The 12,443-nt window shown below is 42.6% G+C and overlaps 1 protein-coding gene and 1 long non-coding RNA gene across 3 annotated transcripts in view; both read right to left on the bottom strand.

The window, feature by feature from the left end:
• LOC110510428 (E3 ubiquitin-protein ligase arih1) overlaps positions 1–12,443 on the bottom strand; it is a 30,099-nt gene that overhangs the window by 4,467 nt on the left and 13,189 nt on the right. For both annotated transcript variants that reach the window (XM_036968541.1, XM_036968542.1), the window contains exons 7-11: positions 7,271–7,377; positions 6,511–6,553; positions 5,335–5,406; positions 4,442–4,572; positions 3,358–3,415 (exon numbers count right to left, since the gene is read on the bottom strand). In XM_036968541.1, the coding sequence (XP_036824436.1) occupies positions 3,358–3,415; positions 4,442–4,572; positions 5,335–5,406; positions 6,511–6,553; positions 7,271–7,377 (411 nt within the window). The remainder of the gene's footprint in view (positions 1–3,357; positions 3,416–4,441; positions 4,573–5,334; positions 5,407–6,510; positions 6,554–7,270; positions 7,378–12,443) is intronic.
• LOC118945762 lies at positions 1,364–3,346 on the bottom strand. Its single transcript, XR_005040858.1, has 3 exons — positions 3,208–3,346; positions 3,107–3,141; positions 1,364–1,567 (listed from the first exon to the last, which is right to left on the bottom strand). It is a non-coding gene; the product is annotated as an uncharacterized LOC118945762 (long non-coding RNA).

The following is a 12,443-nucleotide window of genomic DNA, read 5'->3' as shown; positions in this document are numbered from 1 at the left end:
ATAACCTACCTACTGCCCACTACAACAGTGACTATATAACCTACCTACTGCCCACTACAACAGTGACTATATAACCTACCTACTGCCCACTACAACAGTGACTATAACCTACCTACTGCCCACTATAACAGTGACTATATAACCTACCTACTGCCCACTACAACAGTGACTATATAACCTACCTACTGCCCACTACAACAGTGACTATATAACCTACCTACTGCCCACTACAACAGTGACTATATAACCTACCTACCGCCCACTACAACAGTGACTATATAACCTACCTACTGCCCACTACAACAGTGACTATAACCTACCTACTGCCCACTACAACAGTGACTATATAACCTACCTACTGCCCACTACAACAGTGACTATATAACCTACCTACTGCCCACAACAACAGTGACTATATAACCTACCTACCGCCCACTACAACAGTGACTATATAACATACCTACTGCCCACTACAACAGTGACTATATAACCTACCTACTGCCCACTACAACAGTGACTATATAACATACCTACTGCCCACTACAACAGTGACTATATAACCTACCTACTGCCCACTACAACAGTGATTATAACCTACCTACTGCCCACTACAACAGTGACTATATAACCTACCTACTGCCCACTACAACAGTGACTATATAACCTACCTACTGCCCACAACAACAGTGACTATATAACCTACCTACCGCCCACTACAACAGTGACTATATAACCTACCTACTGCCCACTACAACAGTGACTATATAACCTACCTACCGCCCACTACAACAGTGACTATATAACCTACCTACTGCCCACTACAACAGTGACTATAACCTACCTACCGCCCACTACAACAGTGACTATATAACCTACCTACTGCCCACTACAACAGTGATTATATAACCTACCTACTGCCCACTACAACAGTGACTATATAACCTACCTACCGCCCACTACAACAGTGACTATAACCTACCTACTGCCCACTACAACAGTGACTATATAACCTACCTACTGCCCACTACAACAGTGACTATATAACCTACCTACTGCCCACTACAACAGTGACTATATAACCTACCTACTGCCCACTACAACAGTGACTATATAACCTACCTACCGCCCACTACAACAGTGACTATATAACCTACCTACTGCCCACTACAACAGTGACTATATAACCTACCTACTGCCCACTACAACAGTGACTATATAACCTACCTACTGCCCACTACAACAGTGACTATATAACCTACCTACTGCCCACTACAACAGTGACTATATAACCTACCTACTGCCCACTACAACAGTGACTATATAACCTACCTACTGCCCACTACAACAGTGACTATATAACCTACCTACTACAACAGTGACTATATAACCTACCTACTGCCCACTACAACAGTGACTATATAACCTACCTACTGCCCACTACAACAGTGATTATATAACCTACCTACCGCCCACTACAACAGTGACTATATAACCTACCTACTGCCCACTACAACAGTGACTATATAACCTACCTACTGCCCACTACAACAGTGACTATATAACCTACCTACTACAACAGTGACTATATAACCTACCTACTGCCCACTACAACAGTGACTATATAACCTACCTACTGCCCACTACAACAGTGACTATATAACCTACCTACCGCCCACTACAACAGTGACTATATAACCTACCTACTGCCCACTACAACAGTGACTATATAACCTACCTACTACAACAGTGACTATATAACCTACCTACTGCCCACTACAACAGTGACTATATAACCTACCTACTGCCCACTACAACAGTGATTATATAACCTACCTACCGCCCACTACAACAGTGACTATATAACCTACCTACTGCCCACTACAACAGTGACTATATAACCTACCTACTGCCCACTACAACAGTGACTATATAACCTACCTACTGCCCACTACAACAGTGACTATATAACCTACCTACTGCCCACTACAACAGTGATTATATAACCTACCTACTGCCCACTACAACAGTGACTATATAACCTACCTACTGCCCACTACAACAGTGACTATATAACCTACCTACTGCCCACTACAACAGTGACTATATAACCTACCTACTGCCCACTACAACAGTGACTATATAACCTACCTACTGCCCACTACAACAGTGACTATATAACCTACCTACTGCCCACTACAACAGTGACTATATAACCTACCTACTGCCCACTACAACAGTGACTATAACCTACCTACTGCCCAATACAACAGTGACTATATAACCTACCTACTGCCCACTACAACAGTGACTATATAACCTACCTACTGCCCACTACAACAGTGACTATATAACCTACCTACTGCCCACTACAACAGTGACTATAACCTACCTACTGCCCACTACAACAGTGACTATAACCTACCTACCGCCCACTACAACAGTGACTATATAACCTACCTACTGCCCACTACAACAGTGACTATATAACCTACCTACTGCCCACTACAACAGTGACTATATAACCTACCTACCGCCCACTACAACAGTGACTATATAACCTACCTACTGCCCACTACAACAGTGACTATATAACCTACCTACTGCCCACTACAACAGTGACTATATAACCTACCTACTGCCCACTACAACAGTGACTATATAACCTACCTACTGCCCACTACAACAGTGACTATAACCTACCTACTGCCCACTACAACAGTGACTATAACCTACCTACTGCCCACTATAACAGTGACTATAACCTACCTACTGCCCACTATAACAGTGACTATATAACCTACCTACTGCCCACTACAACAGTGACTATATAACCTACCTACTGCCCACTACAACAGTGACTATAACCTACCTACTGCCCACTACAACAGTGACTATAACCTACCTACTGCCCACTACAACAGTGACTATAACCTACCTACTGCCCACTACAACAGTGACTATAACCTACCTACTGCCCACTACAACAGTGACTATATAACCTACCTACTGCCCACTACAACAGTGACTATATAACCTACCTACTGCCCACTACAACAGTGACTATAACCTACCTACTGCCCACTACAACAGTGACTATATAACCTACCTACTGCCCACTACAACAGTGACTATATAACCTACCTACCGCCCACTACAACAGTGACTATAACCTACCTACTGCCCACTACAACAGTGACTATAACCTACCTACTGCCCACTACAACAGTGACTATATAACCTACCTACTGCCCACTACAACAGTGACTATATAACCTGCCATTTTTTACAACGGTAATCGAATGGAAGATATAATAGGTTTTTAATGTGTTTTGTAAAAGGTTAACCGTGTAGACTTACCTCCTGTGCATCTCTGGCTGCCTTGGCATCGTCTTCATTGTAGCGGTTGCAGTTGTACCTGCAGGATCATCATCATTACGGCTACTTTAGATACGAGGTAGGTACACTGTGAGGTGTTAAATGTGAACGCGTATAATATATATACATGTCTCGCTATATATAAAGCAGGCAGACAGGCATCAAGGCATTCAGTTACTGTTCGATTTCACATTAGAATGGGCTAAACCAGCGACCTAAGCGACTTTGTTCGTGGTGTGATCGTCGGTGCCAAGATGCGCCGGATCCAGTATCTCAGAAACATCCTGGGCTTTTCACCCACGACATTGTCTAGGGATTATCGAGACTGGTGCGACAAACACAAAACATCCAGTCAGTGGCAGTTCCCTTTGGGGTGAACACAGCTCGTTGACGAGAGGTCCAAGGAGAAGGGGAGGGGGGGGAATCATGCAAGCTAACGGGCGGGCCACAAACAGGTCCAAACGCACAACTCGTTGACCCTCGTCACGGATGGGCTATTACCTGCAGACGACCACACCAGGTTCCACTCTTATCTGCTAAAAAAACAACCAAGAAGAGACTCCAGTGGGCATGCCATCACCAACACTATTGAGGAGCCTGGAACATGACAGCGCGTTCGGTTTCCTTGAGAGGCCTGGTCAGTCCCCCCCCCCCCTTCAACCCAATAGAGCATAATGGGATGAGATGAAACGGGCTGTCGGCAGCATGAATGTATCGCCGTCCAATCTGCAACAGCTGCGCGATGCCATCGCGTCACTGTGGACCAACATCGCTGTGGAACGTGTCCGACACCTTGTAGAATGCCCCGAAGAATTCAGGCTGTTCTGGAGGCAAAAGGAGGAATGACCGCGGGACTAGATGGGTGTAACTTATAAACTGTTTGGTGACTATATATACACAGTATACCATTTAGCAGACACTTGAATCCAAACTTCCAGTCATGCGATCCCACTATCCTGGCAGTTACAAGAGCCATGCTCTACCAACTGAGGGCCGTGAAGTGAGTACACGGTCACCTGTTCGGCTTCTCCAGACTCACCAAACGTGTGTGATTCTTACTACTCACCATGCTGAGCCGTGTGGCTCCCAGGGCCCCAGACAGACCCAACAGAACTCAGCTTTACAGCTCTGGTTCCGACACACCATGTGATTGCAGCCGCCGTCCTTCTCAATGGTCACGTGACACTTTGGACACTCCTGTGAAAAAGTGTGCCGAGGACAGTGAAACCCCCTAGTGGAGCGCAGCCAATACCAAGGTATGAAAAACGTCTATCTAGATCACATTAACCTGGGCCCGTATTCACACAGCGTCTCAGAGTAGGACTCTCTTACATCAGTACTCCTAGTCTGAGACGCTTTATAAAATACAGACCACCATGTTCTCTCTGTACAGTTCTGTAGATCTGGACTGGTAACATATCTTGGTGTTATGTAGTGTTATAATCATATCTTGGTATTATGTAGCATTATAACTATACCTTGGGATTATGTATTGTTATATTATGTAGCATTATGACCATGCCTTAGTATTAGGTGTTATGTAGCATTATAACTATACCTTAGTATTAGGTGTTATGTAGCATTATAACTATACCTTAGCATTAGGTGTTATGTAGCATTATAACTATACCTTAGTATTAGGTGTTAGGTAGCATTATAACTATACCTTAGTATTAGGTATTAAGTTATGTAGCATTATAACCATAACTTAGTATTAGGTATTATGTTACGTAGCGTTATAACCATAACTTAGTATTAGGTATTATGTTACGTAACGTTATAACCATACCTTGGTATTCTGTTATGTAGCGTTATAACCATACCTTGGTTTTCTGTTATGTAGCATTATAACCATACCTTGGTATTCTGTTATGTAGCGTTATAACCATACTTTGGTATTCTGTTATGTAGCGTTATAACCATACCTTGGTATTCTGTTATGTAGCATTATAACCATACCTTGGTATTAGCTGCAATCCAGTTGGATGTTTCACTGTCATCGTCACACTTTTTAATCCACTTTCTCAGCCACTGTAGGACAGCAGAGCAACAGAGGTCAGCTAATTGTTGCATATTCATCCAGCAAGACAGACAAACACTGAGTGTGCAAAACATTAGGAACACCTGTACTTCCCATGACATAACCTGACCAGGTGAAAGCTATGATCCCTTATTGGAATGTCACCTGTTAAACCCACTTCAATCCGTGTAGATGAAGGGGAGGAAACATGTTTTTAAAAACTATGAGAAAATTGAGACATTTTCGGTAAATGTGCCTTTGAACAGAGTATGGTAGTAGGTGCCAAGCGCACCGGTCCATCACCCAAAGGACATCCAGCCAACTTGACAACAGCATCCTTGCGAAATTCTTTTGACACCGTGGAGTCCATGCCGCGACGAATTGAGGCTGTTCTGAGGGCAAAAGGGGAGTGGTGCACCTCCATATTGGGAAGCTGTTCCTACTGTTATGTACACTCAGTGTACATGATATTATTACATGATATCATGTCGTGTCCTTGGGTAGAACCTAGCCCTATGTCGTGTCCTTGGGTAGAACCTAGCCCTATGTCGTGTCCTTGGGTAGAACCTAGCCCTATGTCGTATCAGGATAGAACCTAGCTCTATGTCAAGTCTTGTCAGAGGGTAGAAGCTAGCCCTAAATCATGTTGTGTCAGAGGGTAGAACCCAGCCCTTTATCATGTCGTTTCAGAGGGTATAACCTAGCCCTATATCATGTCGTTTCAGAGGGTAGAACCTAGCCCTATATCATGTCGTGTCAGAGGGTAGAACCCAGCCCTTTATCATGTCGTTTCAGAGGGTAGAACCCAGCCCTATATCATGTCGTTTCAGAGGGTAGAACCCAGCCCTTTATCATGTCGTGTCAGAGGGTAGAACCTAGCCCTTTATCATGTCGTGTCAGAGGGTAGAAGCTAGCCCTAAATCATGTCGTGTCAGAGGGTATAACCCAGCCCTTTATCATGTCGTTTCAGAGGGTAGAACCTAGCCCTATATCATGTCGTGTCAGAGGGTATAACCCAGCCCTTTATCATGTCGTTTCAGAGGGTAGAACCTAGCCCTATATCATGTCGTGTCAGAGGGTAGAACCTAGCCCTATATCATGTCTTCTGCACATACCTTACACTTGACAGGATCGTGCCAGTTCTCCCCACAGTTGAAGCTAGAATGATAAAATACATCCCATTAGTATCAATTGTTTCTATTCTCCCTCATGTTGTAGTTGCAGAGATTAGGTAAAAGGTTGCCAACAGGAAGCTATGCTCCCAGCCTGTTGTGACTGGTGGCAGCTACGTGGGGAGGGGAGGAAAACTCAAGGCTGCCGGGCTCTCATACCAACTCCTTTTGGGTTACGACATACCCAGCCACCGCCCGAGTCTTGACTAACCCAGCCACCGCCCGAGTCTTGACTAACCCAGCCACCGCCCGAGTCTTGACTAACCCAGCCACCGCCCGAGTCTTGACTAACCCAGCCACCGCCCGAGTCTTGACTAACCCAGCCACCGCCCCCGAGTCTTGACTAACCCATACCCAGCCATCTCCTGAGTCTTGACTAACCCAGCCATCTCCTGAGACTTGACTAACCCAGCCATCTCCTGAGTCTTGACTAACCCTAACCCAGCCATCTCCTGAGTCTTGACTAACCCTAACCCAGCCATCTCCTGAGTCTTGACTAACCCTAACCCAGCCATCTCCTGAGTCTTGACTAACCCTAACCCAGCCATATCCTGAGTCTTGACTAACCCTAACCCAGCCATATCCTGAGTCTTGAGACATTGTTGTTCTAAAGATGTGCCTTAAGACTTCTTAAGGAGTAGACTGTATTGTCATGTCATAGTAAAGAGAGGACAAGGCAGATCATTTAGGAGACTTGTCTTACCAGAACTGTCGACCACACTTGCACCTGACCGGCTTGGCGTCGGGGTACTGGACTTTAACAACGTGGTGGCAGTCTGGTGCGGGACACCACTTCAACAGTCTATTGCACTGGAGAAGTGGGAGATTAGGACAGTAAGACCCATTCAGTTATCCAATCTTATTAAATCATTCAAAAAATAAAACGCAATAAATTCAATGCACATTGAATGTAACAGCGGTGTAGTCTAGTCTAATGCACATTGAATGTAACAGTGGTGTAGTCTAATGCACATTGAATGTAACAGCGGTGTAGTCTAATGCACATTGAATGTAACAGTGGTCTAGTCTAATGCACATTGAATGTAACAGTGGTGTAGTCTAATGCACATTGAATGTAACAGCGGTGTAGTCTAATGCACATTGAATGTAACAGCGGTGTAGTCTAATGCACATTGAATGTAACAGCGGTCTAGTCTAGTCTAATGCACATTGAATGTAACAGTGGTCTAGTCTAATGCACATTGAATGTAACAGTGGTGTAGTCTAGTCTAATGCACATTGAATGTAACAGTGGTGTAGTCTAATGCACATTGAATGTAACAGCGGTGCAGTCTAGTCTAATGCACATTGAATGTAACAGTGGTGTAGTCTAATGCACATTGAATGTAACAGCGGTGTAGTCTAGTCTAATGCACATTGAATGTAACAGTGGTGTAGTCTAGTCTAATGCACATTGAATGTAACAGTGGTGTAGTCTAGTCTAATGCACATTGAATGTAACAGTGGTGTAGTCTAGTCTCATGCACATTGAATGTAACAGCGGTGTAGTCTAATGCACATTGAATGTAACAGCGGTGTAGTCTAATGCACATTGAATGTAACAGCGGTGTAGTCTAGTCTAATGCACATTGAATGTAACAGTGGTGTAGTCTAATGCACATTGAATGTAACAGCGGTGTAGTCTAGTCTAATGCACATTGAATGTAACAGTGGTGTAGTCTAGTCTCATGCACATTGAATGTAACAGTGGTGTAGTCTAATGCACATCGAATGTAACAGCAGTGTAGTCTAGTCTAATGCACATTGAATGTAACAGCGGTGTAGTCTAGTCTAATGCACATTGAATGTAACAGCGGTGTAGTCTAATGCACATTGAATGTAACAGCGGTGTAGTCTAATGCACATTGAATGTAACAGTGGTGTAGTCTAGTCTAATGCACATTGAATGTAACAGTGGTGTAGTCTAGTCTAATGCACATTGAATGTAACAGCGGTGTAGTCTAGTCTAATGCACATTGAATGTAACAGCGGTGTAGTCTAATGCACATTGAATGTAACAGTGGTGTAGTCTAATGCACATTGAATGTAACAGCGGTGTAGTCTAATGCACATTGAATGTAACAGTGGTCTAGTCTAGTCTAATGCACATTGAATGTAACAGCGGTCTAGTCTAATGCACATTGAATGTAACAGCGGTGTAGTCTAGTCTAATGCACATTGAATGTAACAGCGGTGTAGTCTAGTCTAATGCACATTGAATGTAACAGTGGTGTAGTCTAGTCTCATGCACATTGAATGTAACAGCGGTGTAGTCTAATGCACATTGAATGTAACAGTGGTGTAGTCTAATGCACATTGAATGTAACAGCGGTGTAGTCTAGTCTAATGCACATTGAATGTAACAGTGGTGTAGTCTAGTCTCATGCACATTGAATGTAACAGTGGTGTAGTCTAATGCACATCGAATGTAACAGTGGTGTAGTCTAATGCACATTGAATGTAACAGTGGTGTAGTCTAATGCACATTGAATGTAACAGTGGTGTAGTCTAATGCACATTGAATGTAACAGTGGTGTAGTCTAATGCACATTGAATGTAACAGTGGTGTAGTCTAATGCACATTGAATGTAACAGCGGTGTAGTCTAGTCTAATGCACATTGAATGTAACAGTGGTGTAGTCTAGTCTCATGCACATTGAATGTAACAGTGGTGTAGTCTAATGCACATCGAATGTAACAGTGGTGTAGTCTAATGCACATTGAATGTAACAGTGGTGTAGTCTAATGCACATTGAATGTAACAGTGGTGTAGTCTAATGCACATTGAATGTAACAGTGGTGTAGTCTAATGCACATTGAATGTAACAGTGGTGTAGTCTAATGCACATTGAATGTAACAGTGGTGTAGTCTAATGCACATTGAATGTAACAGCAGTGTAGTCTAGTCTAATGCACATTGAATGTAACAGCGGTGTAGTCTAATGCACATTGAATGTAACAGTGGTGTAGTCTAGTCCAATGCACATTGAATGTAACAGCGGTGTAGTCTAATGCACATTGAATGTAACAGCGGTGTAGTCTAATGCACATTGAATGTAACAGCGGTGTAGTCTAATGCACATTGAATGTAACAGCGGTGTAGTCTAATGCACATTGAATGTAACAGCGGTGTAGTCTAATGCACATTGAATGTAACAGCAGTGTAGTCTAGTCTAATGCACATTGAATGTAACAGCGGTGTAGTCTAATGCACATTGAATGTAACAGTGGTGTAGTCTAGTCCAATGCACATTGAATGTAACAGCGGTGTAGTCTAATGCACATTGAATGTAACAGCGGTGTAGTCTAATGCACATTGAATGTAACAGCGGTGTAGTCTAATGCACATTGAATGTAACAGCGGTGTAGTCTAATGCACATTGAATGTAACAGCGGTGTAGTCTAATGCACATTGAATATAACAGTGGTCTAGTCTAATGCACATTGAATGTAACAGCGGTGTAGTCTAGTCTAATGCACATTGAATGTAACAGCGGTGTAGTCTAGTCTAATGCACATTGAATGTAACAGCGGTGTAGTCTAGTCTAATGCACATTGAATGTAACAGTGGTCTAGTCTAGTCTAATGCACATTGAATGTAACAGCGGTGTAGTCTAATGCACATTGAATGTAACAGTGGTGTAGTCTAATGCACATTGAATGTAACAGCGGTGTAGTCTAATGCACATTGACTGTAACAGCGGTGTAGTCTAATGCACATTGAATGTAACAGTGGTGTAGTCTAGTCTAATGCACATTGAATGTAACAGCGGTGTAGTCTAGTCTAATGCACATTGAATGTAACAGCAGTGTAGTCTAGTCTAATGCACATTGAATGTAACAGCGGTGTAGTCTAATGCACATTGAATGTAACAGTGGTCTAGTCTAATGCACATTGAATGTAACAGTGGTGTAGTCTAGTCTAATGCACATTGAATGTAACAGTGGTCTAGTCTAATGCACATTGAATGTAACAGCGGTGTAGTCTAATGCACATTGAATGTAACAGCGGTGTAGTCTAGTCTAATGCACATTGAATATAACAGTGGTGTAGTCTAGTCTAATGCACATTGAATGTAACAGCGGTGTAGTCTAGTCTAATGCACATTGAATGTAACAGCGGTGTAGTCTAGTCTAATGCACATTGAATGTAACAGTGGTCTAGTCTAGTCTAATGCACATTGAATGTAACAGCGGTGTAGTCTAATGCACATTGAATGTAACAGCGGTGTAGTCTAGTCTAATGCACATTGAATATAACAGCGGTGTAGTCTAGTCTAATGCACATTGAATGTAACAGCGGTGTAGTCTAGTCTAATGCACATGGAATGTAACAGTGGTCTAGTCTAATGCACATTGAATGTAATAGCGGTGTAGTCTAGTCTAATGCACATTGAATGTAACAGTGGTGTAGTCTAGTCTAATGCACATTGAATGTAACAGTGGTGTAGTCTAGTCTAATGCACATTGAATGTAACAGTGGTCTAGTCTAATGCACATTGAATGTAACAGTGGTCTAGTCTAATGCACATTGAATGTAACAGTGGTGTAGTCTAGTCTAATGCACATTGAATGTAACAGTGGTGTTGTCTAGTCTAATGCACATTGAATGTAACAGTGGTCTAGTCTAATGCACATTGAATGTAACAGCGGTGTAGTCTAATGCATATTGAATGTAACAGTGGTGTAGTCTAGTCTAATGCACATTGAATGTAACAGCGGTGTAGTCTAAAGCACATTGAATGTAACAGCGGTGTAGTCTAGTCTAATGCAGATTGAATGCAACAGTGGTGTAGTCTAATGCACAATGAATGTAACAGCGGTGTAGTCTAATGCACATTGAATGAAACAGTGGTCTAGTCTAATGCACATTGAATGTAACAGCGGTGTAGTCTAATGCACATTGAATGAAACAGTGGTCTAGTCTAATGCACATTGAATGTAACAGCGGTGTAGTCTAGTCTAATGCACATTGAATGTAACAGCGGTGTAGTCTAGTCTAATGCACATTGAATGTAACAGTGGTCTAGTCTAATGCACATCGAATGTAACAGCGGTGTAGTCTAGTCTAATGCACATTGAATGTAACAGCGGTGTAGTCTAGTCTAATGCACATCGAATGTAACAGCGGTGTAGTCTAGTCTAATGCACATTGAATGTAACAGCGGTGTAGTCTAGTCTAATGCACATTGAATGTAACAGCGGTGTAGTCTAATGCACATTGAATGTAACAGTGGTGTAGTCTAGTCTAATGCACATTGAATGTAACAGCGGTGTAGTCTAATGCACATTGAATGTAACAGCGGTGTAGTCTAATGCACATTGAATGTAACAGTGGTGTAGTCTAATGCACATTGAATGTAACAGCGGTGTAGTCTAATGCACATTGAATGTAACAGTGGTGTAGTCTAGTCTAATGCACATTGAATGTAACAGTGGTGTAGTCTAATGCACATTGAATGTAACAGCGGTGTAGTCTAATGCACATTGAATGTAACAGCGGTCTAGTCTAGTCTAATGCACATTGAATGTAACAGTGGTGTAGTCTAGTCTAATGCACATTGAATGTAACAGTGGTGTAGTCTAATGCACATTGAATGTAACAGTGGTGTAGTCTAATGCACATTGAATGTAACAGCGGTGTAGTCTAATGCACATTGAATGTAACAGCGGTGTAGTCTAATGCACATTGAATGTAACAGCGGTCTAGTCTAGTCTAATGCACATTGAATGTAACAGCGGTGTAGTCTAGTCTAATGCACATTGACTGTAACAGCGGTGTAGTCTAGTCTAATGCACATTGACTGTAACAGCGGTGTAGTCTAGTCTAATGCACATTGAATGTAACAGCGGTGTAGTCTAGTCTAATGCACATT

This window comes from Oncorhynchus mykiss, chromosome 30 (assembly GCF_013265735.2).
Source record: "Oncorhynchus mykiss isolate Arlee chromosome 30, USDA_OmykA_1.1, whole genome shotgun sequence".
In the NCBI taxonomy this organism is placed as follows: Eukaryota; Metazoa; Chordata; class Actinopteri; order Salmoniformes; family Salmonidae; genus Oncorhynchus; species Oncorhynchus mykiss.
Note: the sequence above shows the minus strand (reverse complement) of the source record. Positions and strands in the feature narration are given on the sequence as shown.